The sequence below is a fragment of the Hyperoodon ampullatus genome, assembly GCF_949752795.1.
Source record: "Hyperoodon ampullatus genome assembly, chromosome: 3".
Lineage (NCBI taxonomy): Eukaryota > Metazoa > Chordata > Mammalia > Artiodactyla > Ziphiidae > Hyperoodon > Hyperoodon ampullatus.
In genome coordinates this window covers 81,643,529-81,657,749 of record NC_136916.1, presented here as the reverse complement: position 1 = coordinate 81,657,749, position 14,221 = coordinate 81,643,529, and the positions used below count along the sequence as shown (strand labels likewise).

General features: G+C 48.0%; 1 protein-coding gene across 2 annotated transcripts in view; it reads left to right on the top strand.

The window, feature by feature from the left end:
• Positions 1-1,031: 1,031 nt before the first annotated feature.
• Positions 1,032-14,221, top strand: part of SLCO3A1 (solute carrier organic anion transporter family member 3A1) — a gene marked incomplete at its 3' end in the record, with an annotated part of 319,841 nt that continues 306,651 nt past the window's right edge. For both annotated transcript variants that reach the window (XM_079701025.1, XM_079701024.1), the window contains exon 1: positions 1,032-1,251. In XM_079701025.1, the coding sequence (XP_079557151.1) occupies positions 1,072-1,251 (180 nt within the window). In that variant the 5' untranslated portion in view covers positions 1,032-1,071. The remainder of the gene's footprint in view (positions 1,252-14,221) is intronic.

Below are 14,221 nucleotides of genomic sequence, written 5' to 3'. Positions count from 1 at the left end.
GCAGCCACCTAGACACCGTGGCTGGGGGCACTTGATAATCTGTGCGGCTCCCGACGGGTTAATGGAACTTCTCTCTTGCTGCGCTTCCGTTCTTTTCTCTCCTTTCGGTCTGGGGCCTTTTAGGCACACACAGAGGCCTAGGGGAGCAGGAGCAGAGGCCAGCAGGCTGTAGAAGCCTCGAGCAGCTCTGACCTCTGGCACCTCCCCAAGCCCCAGAGCGCAACATCCGTCCCCAGAAATACCCGGGCGGAGGGGAAGGGAGCGCGCCAACCCTTTCCTAGGTACTCAGTCTTCTCTCTCTTCCTAGAAACCGCTCCTCCCCTCGGGTCTCGTGCCCCGATACCGGAGCTCTAGGTCCCCGCCCCGCGGGGGCGCCTCCGCACCCCATCTCCGCGGCCGGAGTTCCTCCTGCAATACCACCCAGTGTCCACGGCGGCGCCCCGAGCCCCGCAGCGCCATCTAGGGGCTGGGTACGGCCTTCCTCCCTCTGGGGCACCCCCTCCCTTACTCCGCAGGGACTCCCCCTCTCCCGCGTCCTTCGGGCAGCGGGACGCTTCCAGCCTCGGCCAAGGGGCAGCGCTTGGCGCCCCAGGCCGGTACCCTCGCACCTGCCCCGGGGCGCACGGGCGGCGAGGAGCGGCGCGGCGGGGGCGCGCAGCGGCGATCGAGGCCCGGGCCTCGCGGTAGAAGAAGGGGAGGCGAGGGCAGGCGCGGCCCGCGGGCGACGGGAACTGGGCGAGGGCAGCGGCGGGCAGCCGCCGGCGGCGAGGCGGCGGCGGCGGGCTGCGCGAGGAGCCCCTGTGATTGGCACAGCCCTAGCCGGAGGAGGAGGCGAGGGGAGGGCGGAGGAGGAGGAGAAGGAGGAGGAAGGGGGCGAGCGCGGCGGCGGCGGCGGCGGCGGCTGCGAGGAGCCGTGCCTTCCACCTTTCCATCCCCGGCAGGACGGGGGTGGCCGCCGCGGGCCCGGGGCGGGGACAGCACGCAGCCTCGCCGCGCGCACCTCCGCCCGGCAGCGGCCCCGACACCCGGGGCAAGCGGGAAAGCGGCGGCGGCGGCGGCGGCGGGGGAAGGATGCAGGGGAAGAAGCCGGGCGGCTCGTCGGGCGGCGGCCGGAGCGGCGAGCTGCAGGGGGACGAGGCGCAGAGAAACAAGAAGAAGAAAAAGAAGGTGTCCTGCTTCTCCAACATCAAGATCTTCCTCGTGTCCGAGTGCGCCCTGATGTTGGCGCAGGGCACGGTGGGCGCGTACCTGGTGAGTCCCCGTGCCAACTCCACCGCGGAGCCCCTTCCCCAGCGCGGCTCCCGGGTGTTCAGCTGACAGGAGGAGGGGGCAGCCCGGGCGCCGGGGGCAGGCGGGCATGACCTCCTCCCGGCGTGGAGGTTGGCTAGTGGTGCAGAGGCGGCCGCCGGGGGAGCTGCCGGCCCGGGCTGCTGAGCGAACCGGGAGCCGTTGGGACCGCTGATGCCCGCAGCTGCTCGCGCGGCCGGCGGGGGCTGGGGGGGACCCGGGTTGAGCGGGCAGGTGGGCGTGAAACCATCCCTCTCCCGCCAAAGCACAGCCAGAGGGTGAGTTCAGGAGCCCCCCTGCAGAGGAAAGCATCTCGGTTTTCAGGTGACCTGCACATGGAAAGAAAAGCCCGTTAGCCTCTTGAGTCCTCGACTCTGCATTCCATCCTCCGGGAGAACAAATCCATTATGCATCATTTTCTCCGGTAGCTTTCTCCATCCGCCAATTACGGAGGGATTTAACAGTTTAGAGTAAAATGCGCCCAAGTGTGGCCCTGATCCGAGCCGGGGCTGCAGGGGGAATATTCCCACTCCGTATCCCGTTAGCCATCTCTCAGCGTCTGGGATAAAGTTACAGTACCTGGAGAGCAGCTGTGAGTTTGTGTAGTTTTTGCTACCCACTCTTAGACCTCAATTCCCCACCGTGGTCTCTCGTTCCCAAGGGGGTATTGCATCATTGTGCACAAGGTACATCGATTTCATTTGCCTTCTGAGGGGGGATTTTAATGTTCAAATGGTCAGGGGTGCATAACATACCAGAGGAAACAGCTTGTAATGACTCAGCAGTCAAATACCTACTTTACCTGCTGTCTCCTGCCCCGCGCAGGTGGTCCCAACTTGGGTTTTAGAGAATGCACTTCCAGACCCAAGTACGGTCCTGACTAAGCAGGATTTTTCAGAGTGTATAGTAAGACATTACTTGGCTACTGACCTGAAACTGAAATCAAATGTCATAGATTTTGAGTGTTAGTGAGCAAGTTTGATGGAGATAGAATTGGACAAGGTTTTGGCTGTTGGAGAACTACATCCTGCGATAGAACCATGCTCTTTCTGATGGTACCATTAATCCCTTCTTCCTGGCCTTGGGGTGCAGTTAATGAGGGCCAGTCGCTGGGTGCCCTGTACCATTCATAAACAGCCTCCTAAGAATTGGGACTTGCTGTCAGGGGGAAGTAGAACCAGGCTTGGTCTCTTGGTGTGGGATTAAAGTCAGTTATGTGTTTACAAGAGAGGGTTGTTCAAATTCAGCTCGGTTCCTGGGGTGACAGACTTACAGGGTTTCTGAAAATCAAATGCATTTCCTTTGCTCCTTGTCAGATGAGAGGCATTTAAATCCCTGTTACTGGCTGCATCCATGACGTGCATGCTGCCGGTGAACCCTGTAGCCAAAAGCACATTTTCATTTCTGTTTAGATTTTTGTTTTATAAAATGCACTTGTAGTTCGAATACATAGTTGCAGACAGTACCTGTGGCCTTCGGAGTTTTGGAATTAGGGGATGACCATGTCTTGGGGGGGGTCAGTGCATCAGAGTGTCCTTGGAGGGAATTTGACCATTAAAATATTAAAATAGAGACATGTATTACTAAGATGCAAATGCACAGTAATAAAAATACATGTAGGTCTGTACTGTAGCATATACAAAGTGTGTGATACCTAACCAGGGCTGTGTTTATCAACAGCTGCCTCCAGTTTTTAAGTTTTTACCTCAAACCAATTTTGTTCAATAGAATGGATTATTCATGTTCTGTATAACAGTATCTAATGTTGGCAAAAATTGAATTTTTGAAGTATACAGAGTGTTATGGGTTTTGGAATTTGTGGACACAGATTTGAAAGATCACCGTTTACAAGTAAAAGGTTTTACATCTTAAAAAAAACACCATCAGAACTTTTCACACCATGAATGGTAAGGCCTGGGCTTGGTTTTAGCTTGCAATGATTTAAGGGTTTTGGAAAGAGAGGAATCTGGGCTTCGATCAGATGAGTGGCCGAAGCCCCTTTAGAAAGTTAAGAATTAGAGGGCTGGTGGATGTTACAGGCAAGGCTGGCCCCGGGAGATAGGAAGTAGACTCTGATCCCAGAATGGCTGAGTGGCAGGCAGAGGAGGAATTGAGTCCACCTGGTGGGGATCTCCCGGCATTTCCCGTCTGGGCTAATGGAGAGCCTGGTTTGAGGGGTAGGGTAACTGGAGTCAACAGGTGACTGGCAGAAAGCAGATGGAGGCCTAGGAGAGGACGGGCTTAGGAAATTGAATGCATTGTTATTACTTAGAGTGGAGGCATCAGGTGCTCAGGCCTCTGCCTTACTCCGCTGCTCTTGGCTCTCCATCGCCATCTGAACCTGATGAAAATAGTTTGCTTGTCAGGGTTGACTGAATCGGCTTGCCATGGGTTTTGCTCTTTTGGGCCTTTTGGGAATTTTCTCTTCATCTGTTATTTGGGAGGTAGAATTAAAAGTTTGTTGTTTCTTCAGTGATGTGAGACTTCTTTATGGCTAATTTGAGAAGGAAACATTGCAGGATGTTCCCAGGAAAGGCAATTTTCTCCATTCATGGTGGTTTTCTTAAGAAACCTGAGAACCTGTGTTTGTAGGCCATCACACACACAAGGTCCATGTGCAAGGTGTGTTATATGGGATCTTTACACTGGCAATCAGCCTGCCCCTCTGAGGAAGCATTTTCAGATACCTGATGAAGGGCACACCTTGGGGCCCTGCCAACACTGCTTACTTTCAGGGAGAGAAGGGAGCTTGCACATTCTCTGCCTATGACATTACTTCCTATCTGAGTCCCAAGTCCACGTAGTAGCTACCTTATTCTTTCGTCTTTCCAGGTGCCATTGTTTTCATATGAGGAGGCTTCATTTCATTGCTCCGTTTTCTTTCTGAAAAGACAGATTCCCTAGTGTCTTCGCTGACACTGGTATAAGCTGCCCAACTGCAGAACTGAATTAGAAGTTGCCTGTGATTTGAGAAGCAACTTTGAAGAGCTGGACTCTCTGTGTGTGTGTGTGTGTGTGTGTGTGTGTGTGTGTGTGTGTGTGTGTCTCTGTTTCCCCTCAAGAACCCGCCCAAACTCAAGGTAGATCTATATAGGAGAAAGCCAGCAATTGTTAAGCTAGGCAGGGGACCGGCAACTTTTGGCCTGGGTGCTGGGGTCTCCTGGGGAAATACAGAAGGACTTTGATCCTGATACCTAAACTTGATGATGATGATAATATAGATAAGGTGACCTGGGTGCAACCTGGGCCAGCTGTGGATTCTGAAATCTCTTACCCTTGCCAGTGTTTTAACTGGAAATCTTGCTTCAGATAAGACAACAGTCACAGAGATGGTCTCTTGTAGTCACTTAAACTGCCTGACTGGCTAGGAAATATTTTTTTTTTTCTGCCTAAGAAGAGGGACCAACACTTCCCTGGTGGTCCAGTGGGTAAGACTCCACGCTCCCAATGCAGGGGGCCCAGGTTTGAAACCTCGTCGGGGAACTACATCCCACGTGCCTGCTGCAACTAAGAGTTCACATGCTGCAACTAAGAGCCCACATGCTGCAACTAAAGATCCTGCATGCTGCAACTAAAACATGCCACAACGAAGATCCTGTGTGCTGCAATGAAGACCTAGTGCAGCCAAACTAACTAAATAAATAAATATTAAAAAAAAATAGTAAGAGGGACCCGTTCAGTTTGATCGTCACTGTGTGCAGAAGAGAGAATGCAATTTAATTTTCCTCTACTTGGATCTTTGCTTCTGGTGGCTCCAGTCTGCCCTGACCTACTTGCAAGGATGTAACACCTGCTTAAGTCTTGGACTGTTTGGAGAAGGCACGGGCATATGGGAACTGCACAGAGAGAAAGTTGTTTTGTGTGCACTTGGTGTTTGGGGGAGACCCACTGAGATATTCCAGGCCATTCACTGAGGGTAACCCTTCCTATAGAGGTTTGTGTGTGTTCTCAAATGAGTGAGGACTGGAGGTGATAAGGATGTGTGCAGGAAATTAAGACCTCGGGGACCCCTGCGCTATTATGGATGAGGCTCAATTGCAAACACATTTGAATTTCCTCAGGATGAAAACTTAAAAAGGCCAGTTTAGTCTCTGGGTGGGGCACACAGGAGGTTCCTATGAACCAGGAATAGGCATGTCCCTATCTTTTTTTTTTTTTGCAGCTTGTTATTAAAATAAAGTTTATTTTTTTATTGAAGTATAGTTGATTTACTATTTATTAAAATAAAAGTTTATTTTTTATTGAAGTATAGTTTATTGAAGTATAGTCTAGCTTTTATAGTTATTAAAATAGTTTATTTTTAACTGAAGTATAGTTTCAGGTGTACAGCATAGTGATTCAGTTATACATATATATGTTATACATACATATATATATATTCTTTTTCAGATTTTTTCCCTTATAGTTATTACAAAATATTGAGTATAGTTGCCTTGCTGTACAGTAGGTCCTTGTTGTTTATCTATTTTTTATACAGCAGTGTGTATATGTTAATCCCAACTTCCTAATTTATCCCCACCCCACCCCATTTCCCTTTGGTAACCATAAGTTTGTTTTCCATGTCTTTGAGACTGTTTTGTAAATAAGTTCATTTGTATCTTTTTTTTTTTTTGAGTCCAAGTATAAGCGATATTATATGGTACTTGTCTTTGTCTGACTTCCTTCACTCTATTTAGAGTTATGTAAAAATGAAGTCTGAGGTTTTGGTGACAATGTAAGGAGACGAATGACTGACTGTGTCAACAAGGTTCCATCTCACTGCTTTATAGTCACTTTGTTTCTAGGCTTGAGAACATTCAGTGGGCTTGCAATTAATGGCTGAGGTGAAACAGCTGGATTTGTTCTTTTTCTGTTTTTTTCCTAAAGGAGCATCATTTTGAAGATGTTTTTCTGTTTTTCTTTTGCATATCTAACCCAGAAGCAGACAGCTGAGAGACATTTTTAAAGTCCTTGTCAAATTAGTATGATGACTAAGGCAACTGTATTTTCTTTAATCAAATTATTTTACACACTTATGGTTACTCAAAGTGACAAATTCCCTGCCATGTGCATAATTACTATATAGCCCCAGGTAGGAAGAAATAAAATTACCCTGCTTTTTTTTTTCTTATAGCTTAGTTGAAAATGTTTAGCTAATAATCATTTAGGGGAAAAAAATTGTTTCTGAAAATTCCTTTCAACCAGCTTTGTGTACATACCTCAGTTTCTGTGGAGGTTTCCTCTTGTGTGTTTAGCAGTCGAAGAAATGGAATTAGTTGTGAAGTGAGCAAGAGCTCTTTCCTGAACTGGGTAACCCTCCCCATTTCAAATTTAGATACCTTACAAAAAGGGTGGCCCAGAGGCCTCTCCACAGCGGCCCTGCCTTGCTAATCAACCACTCAGCATTTAAACTCATCTTCTTGCGGGCTGCCCGAATGGTGTTTTTCTCTATGAGGCTGCAGAAGTTTCCTCTAGTTACCAAGGCCACCTGAGCAAGAGGGTCTGTGACTTTCTCTTGCTCATCTTATTAAAGCAAGCTTGGGGGTGCTGCCTTGTCCAGGGGCCAGGTTCACTTAGTAGACTGGCCAGGCATGAGTAAGTGTAATGTCGCAAAGTCGATGAGGATACAGCTGCCTTTCCTATAGAAGTAGGCCTGGAAAAAAGAGAAAAATCTGTGAATGTTATTGGCTGGTTGCAGAAAGAGAGCAAAAGTTGACATTGGTTTCAGCGTCTGTGCCAGGCCTCCTGCAGAGGCTGTGGGAGCCACAGGGACTCATGCTGAGCTGCCCATGGTCCTTGGATTCTGGGGGTCGGGGCCCGCCAGGTGACTGGGCAGGTGAGTGTGTACGAGGTGCTGAGCCCTTGCTGCGGTGGAGAATTAGACTCTGGACCAGCACCATTTCTCCAGTACCTTACTTCCAACTTAACAAACACGTTTAACTTGCACAGATTTAACTGCACACACCACTGAATAACCGTGTTCCTGTGAAGTAGAGTCAAAATACTTATCACTTTACTCACCTGTATTTTGTCATACATGTTCCCTATTATATTCTGTGCATTTGTGTGCATTATCTATTTACATACATGTTCTTGTAAAGAGTTACATTCACCAAATATAGTATGTTGTCCTTTTGTGGGGGGGCGGTTAAGGGACATTCAGTGGTAATTCTGATTATATGGTTCCTATGTGGATTTATTTTATTTTATTTTTTAAACTTAAAAAATTTCTTTTTTGGCTGCACCTTGCGGCATGTGGGATCTTAGTTTCCTGACCAGGGATCAAACCCGAGCCCCCTGCGGTGGGAGCGTGGAGTCTTGACCACTGGACCACCAGGAAAGTCCCCCATGTGGTTTTAGAACCCAGTCTACAGGTGAAGAATCGTCACCTGTATTTTATTCCCTCTCAGAAATGCCGTTGGTAATTTGTAGGCCAGGACGACAGCATCCTTGTTCTTTGAATTTAGTTTTGCTTTCTGTTTCTCTATCTGTATCTGCAAAAGAGATGATACACAGGAAGAAAAGTGGAATGGGTGACTTCGGTTCATAGGATAAGTGAATTGATGTGGTTCTAAGACACTTGTATTTGATATGACCTAAGTGCTTAGGTGTTTATATGAGATGCAGTATTGCTTAATGATTGGAACTCTAAGTTAATGGTTAAAATTCCCAGGTGGAGAACAGCAAGCACCCATGGCAGCTGTGACTTATTAGATGAGCATCAGAAGACCCAGGATTCATTCCTGTGTCTCCTCTTGCCAGCTCTGTGAGCTTGGGCTGATTACTTAACCTTTCTGCGCCTTGGTATTTAATTTTAAAACTCATAGTGTTGGGGCTTCCCTGGTGGCGCAGTGGTTGAGAATCTGCCTGCCAATGCAGGGGACACGGGTTCGAGCCCTGGTCCGGGAAGATCCCACATGCCACGGAGCAGCGAGGCCCGTGAGCCACAACTACTGAGCCTTCGCGTCTGGAGCCTGTGCTCTGCAAAAAGAGAAGCTGTGACAGTGAGAGGCCCGCGCACCGCGATGAAGAGTGGCCCCCGCTCGCCGCAACTAGAGAAAGCCCTCGCATAGAAACGAAGACCTAACACACCCAAAAATAAATAAATAAATAAATAAATAAATAAAAAGCCATGCTCATAAAATCTTTAAAAAAAAAAAAAAACTCATAGTGTTTCTGTGAGGGTTAACTGAGTTGGTACATCTAAAGCACTTTGATACTCACATGTGGTGAGTACTCTATAAATACTAGCTATTATTAATAACCATAACATGGTTATACATATTTACATAAGAGCTGTGTAGCCCCAACCAATGAGAAATAAAATTATTTCCATCAAGCTTTGGTCTTGGTTTAGTGAATTGTACATTCAGATCATTTCCTAGTTTGCTGTGCATTTTGTCTGGGAGGTGAAAAGTTTTTAAAAGCAAGAAGTACTAATAAATAAGTTGCTAATTCTGTTTGTTCCCTTGTTATAGATACAGCAATCCATTTCATCTTAGAGATGTTATAAAAATTACCAGTCACGTGGGAGAGGAGCCCACTCTAGTAATAATTCTGTGGCCATTTACAGTCAGTGGGTACTTTGAGGTGGGTAGACGAGGGACAGCACACAGACGGCTGGGAGGACAGGTGTGCTGATGCTTCTCTTTGGGAGGCCCTCAGGATCTTTGCTCTGGGGTCTGTGGCCACAGGGTGGAGAAGACTGGGTAGGTCTTCTAGGTTTGTAGGCAGCTGAGAGGCAGGGAAGAGAGTGTTGGACATAGAGTCAAAAAGACCTAGGTTTGAGCCTGGACCTGTTCCTTACGTGCTTCCGATGACTTGACTTACCTGAGCCTCAGTATTCTTATTGGAAAAATGAGGATGCTGATAGAGCCTGTCTTAAACAGATGGTTGAGAGATTTAAATACAAGGACACGTGAAAGAGTGCTGCTCATAGGGTGCAGTGTTCAATAGTTGCTTTAACAATAATGGTATAACCCTACTGGTTGACCTTGGCACAGCAGATGTCCCTTCCAGGGACCCGAGGATTTGGGGTATTGTGTGTAGCCTGGGCTCTGTTTCCTAAATTGGAGATCTGCTTCTCTGGATGAAAAGTGGCCACTTCAAGGCAGCCTGGGGTGTCAGGAGGGGGCCCGGGGGACATACGTCGTGGACGTATGCTACCCTCCAGGCAGCCTTGCTTAAGATGTGCGAACTCAGAGCTCAGCCTGGTTGCAGGGAAGGGCTCAGGTCCCGCGCAGCACCCACTGCCTTCACCTTAGTCCTCTTGCAGTTCTAAGCAGAGCTCAGATGTGCAGTTGTGGGCAGTTCCCTGATCTTGGTCCTTTTTGGTTTCTCAGAAGCGGAGCAAGCTCTCAACACAGTCTTGCTGCCCATTCCGCGGATTCGTCCATCTCGGCTTAGGGCTTGTGGGGATTGTTTAGGAGGATACCTTCTGCACGCGCCACTCTCCTCCCATCAGTGGTTTTAGAAGCATCTTTCCTTCCCCTGCCTGGTCAGTGCAGTCCTTGGGAAGGATAGGGCATGAACTGGGCCCTTCTCAGTCCATCAAGCTGCAGTGTGTATTTTAGGTGAGTTCTTAGGTTTGCATTCAAATGCCAACAGCCTTCACAAGAGAGGACATGCACACGGAGGAGCCCAATTACCAAACCCTGGTGGCTCTGTCGACCTCACTGAGGAAGGAACCTGTCCGCTTCTTAAAGCACTGAACTTTCTGCAGCCACAGCTGTGGAGTGAGCGAGCACGGGGAGCCTTCTTTCTGGGTGTTTCGTGATAACATGTAGAGCGGAAATGGCCCACTGGATGTGGGCAGAATCTCCGCCATTGGCTCTTTATTTCAGTTCTTCTTTGTGGCTGAGTCGAGCCCTTCTGAAAAGGGAAGCCCTTTCTGACGGACTGTTTAGTTGCTTGCTCTTTAGTGGAAATGATGGTAACCAACCCAGCTATTTCTTAAATGACCGGACATTCCTCTCCAAGCGGGGAAGAGTTATTTCACTGTCTAAGTTAGGCGAGCTGGACATTAGAATTTTCCTGGACTTAAAACAAGAGTCTCATGTATCCCTTCCAGTCAACACTCATCAGAAATACTTAAAAGCAAAAGGCAACATAGGTTGCTGTAAGCCCTACTGTTTGAAGGGAGGGCAGGGGAAAGGTGTGAGCCCACTCTTCCCCTTTGTCTTCATGATTTCCACCATAAATTCCCTGGCAATGGCTCTTTAAGTACCAGCTTCTTCTGGGGATGTCATATCCCACATGGCATCTTAAGTTACCTGGTAACAGAATCAAAGAGGGTACTGACTATAACGAGGGGGTCTTATTTCCTTAGGGTTGGCTTAGGTTGAAATCTTTGTCGTGAGCAGGCTGTGGCCTCAGACCCATCCAAGCAGGCAGTGGGTGTGACTGTTGCATCACTAGGATGTGGCAGGAGGTCTAAGCTCTAGGCAGTAGTGTGAGTCCATTCAAAAGCCTAGAGTATGCCACTGGCGCTTCTGTCTGTGCATCTGTCTGTCTGTCCATCTGTCTATCCATCCACACTCCCCGTGGGAGTTCTATCTATACTATGTGCAGATTCTAATTTGCCTGGCAGGTTGCCCTTTGGGATGGGTGTCTGGATAATGAACTTGGCTGTCCAGGTAACCCTTGAAACCTCTTCTTGGTAGGTCTAAAGCCTGTCGTGGCTGTCACTTCCTAGCCATCTAAGCTCTGGGCTGTGTAGTGTTAGCAGCAATAGGAAGTTGAGCAGGCTTTCGACAAACAGTCCTGGTGAATGTAATGGAATAATATAGAGAAGGATAGCCAATTCCTTCCTACATCACTGTTCACATGACCACAGGAACCCGAGGAAGGTAAAAATGAAACTTTCACCTCCATTTCTGCACTTGCAAGGTTGGTGTAGGGAAAACAGTGTCAAATGGTGTTTTTCAGTTAAAGACTATTGTAAAATGTTCTTGCAAATGGTTATTGTCTTTCCCTTCTCCTCCACCTTTGGAAAATGTTTATGTAAAATAGGCAGCCTCCTTCTAATTGTCGGCTTTGCCCCCCTCCTCCTTCTGGCTGCAGTTCTCCCATCCTCAGCTGATTAGAATGAGAAATTACCACCTTGAATATAAGCAAGTTGAAATTGGAAAGCTGCCCTCTAACTGATTATGTAGGCTTGAAAATACTGTACCTGAAATCTCGTGTTTAAGAATTCCCTTAATGAAGATAAAAATCTCAAAGCAGCATGGACGCACCTGTTTTCATTATGTCAGATTCAATTATTGTGGTGCAACCTGTAAAATAAAGAATGGTGTTGATTAGTTCATATCTCCGTTGGCTTTTTGGGTCAGAGAATTGTTTGAAGTACACCCACAGAGCCACATAGAGCTTAACCCCCTGGAAGTTGGCCGTCACTGCTTCAGCACCAGCACCCCCTTCTCTCCAGGGGTGCACAGGCTCAGCCTAGGTCTGTGGTCACCGCAACTCTCAAGGTTGTAGAGGGCAGGCGTCCGTTAAGGTCGGCTTTAGAGATTGCTCATGCCAATCAGTGGGACGTCCGGGAAAATTGCTGTTAACCATGATGGGCTTTATCCTTTGGCCATTGCATTTCCTGAAGCGCTGCCCTGATGGGACTTGGGATGTCCTTTGTCTCGTTTTGCATAACTGGCATGTGTTTCAACATGGCACATCACACCGTCCTCTTCTCAAAGCCATACATGCGTGGGGTGCCCAGCACAGCATGCTACATGGTCCATTTCAGATTTCCAGCCTCCTGAATTATAGACAAGGAGCTTATTTTCTGGCCATGGTATGCACTGGGGGGAAAGGACTTTAAGGGAATGAGACCAGTTGAAATAGCTATAGAAGAGCTTCTATAAAGAGGTCTGTATACAGACCTCTTGCAAAAAATTTAGGACAAGACTCATGATGGATTACGTGGCATGTTTGTTGCCTCCCCAGTGCTGGTAGATACTATGTTTTTTACGAGGCTTAATGTGCTAACAACGGGTTTTTCAGCCAGTCCAAGGGAGGATATCTTTTCGAAACAAAAGAAGATAAATTAGTGCCTTCCCTTTACCTTTGCCAATCTGTGGAGATGCGTACAAATAGATCAAAAAGTCCTGGAGCAGTTTTGCAGCTTTGCAGCCTGCAGTTGATGAGAGCAAATGGGGAGGTCTGCATTGCTGCAGCCGGGCTCAGAGTGGCACGTGCAGCCAGCAGCACTTGGGCTAAATCCAAAGGCAGCCCGTGGAACTTGTAAGATGCACAGGTGGGATTGGCCTGCACTGGGACTCCCTTTCTTACGTCTTTCTAAAGATTACATTGTGGAAGCTCTATGCTTGTTGCTTTCATCTTCAGCAAAATCAGGGCACAGAACTAAGTAACTTACCTAAATGTGCTCCAGAGCTGCCCACATTAGCCAGCAGTTGTGAGCAGGTAAACAGGACGAGTTTTATTTTTGGAAATAATGATTAGAAACATATATAAATAAAAATAAGGTTTTGGTGAGTGCTGGGAAAAAAATCACTCATTTCTCTCACTGCCTTTTAAAACATCCCTCCTTTTTTTTTTTTTTTTTTTTTTAAATGCAGCGTTTCCTGGTAGGAAACACTATCCTTAATCTAGTAAACAGATAAAAATATATGCATTTATATTTATCTGTCTTAATCTAGTGAACAGATAAAAATATATGTGTTTATATTTATCTGTCTTCTGATACTTTGAATTTTATTGGGGAATGCTTTTGTTACCTAAAAATAATAGTACCAAGGCAGCAATTAAAAATAACCCCAGGGCTCCTCCCAAGACCATCAGGGAGATGATTCCATGTGACAAGTGAAACACTTTAGATCCCCCTCCCCTTACGAAAGAAAGCTGAGTGTTCTTGCGTTGAGGTCTGTCGCCTTTGTGATTGCCTTTCTCTTTGTGCCAGCTGAGCTGTGGGGGTCAGGCTGGTCAGCTCAACTCTGTCGCCTCCTGGTTGCTCATTAACTTTATTCCTGCCTCCGTCTGCTGATCCCTGACCCCAACAGTGCCACGCTTCACCAACCCTGGCAGGATGTCACAGCCAGATCTGCGAGACCCCTGTGAGGGTGTGCTCCTGGAAGTCCAAACCCAGACCGCTGCTGAGTGGAACTCTATGCCAGGCTTTTGCCACGGGCGCTGTTTTTTTGTTTGTTTGTTTTGGCCGTGCCCCGTGGCTTGTGGGATCTTAGTTCCCCTACCAGGGATTGAACCCGTGCTCCCTGCATTGGAAGCGCAGAGTCTTAACCACTGGACTGCCAGGGAAGTCCCCCACGGGCACTGTTAATACCCTTCTTCCAGCTCCTCCTTTGCTGGCTTCCCACCATCCTTATTCAGTGGAAAAGGCAGGTGAGCCCTTGCCTCTTACAGGCTCCAACGATCCAATCCCATCCTTCACCACGGACTGTGTGCTAATTCTTACTGTCCTGGACCAGTTCTGAGCTTATTATATCGTATTTAAGAGTGGAAGTGGGGGGCTTCCCTGGTGGCGCAGTGGTTGAGAGTCCGCCTGCCGATGCAGGAGACACGGGTTCGTGCCCCGGTCCGGGAAGGTCCCACATACCGCGGAGCAGCAGGGCCCATGAGCCATGGCCGTTGGGCCTGTGCGTCCGGAGCCTGTGCTCCGCAACGGGAGAGGCCACAACAGTGAGAGGCCCGCGTACCACAGGAAAAAAAAAAAAAAAAGAGTGGAAGTGGGGGGAGTTGGCCCTTCCTATTTATTTAAACCTTTTCCTAGGTGGGGTTCATAGGGCAGTAAGGTCATTCTTGAACATTTTCGGTATTTCTAATGTTAGACCAAAATCGGGTTATATTTTCTCCCTTAGATATATAGAGATGTGACGTGTGTAAAGAGAAGGTGACTTTCACAGTATTCCTTGGGTTGGGAGCTGGACTTGGACCCGGAGGTGGGAAGATAGATGAATGTAAATGTGTTTCTCTGGGTGTTTCT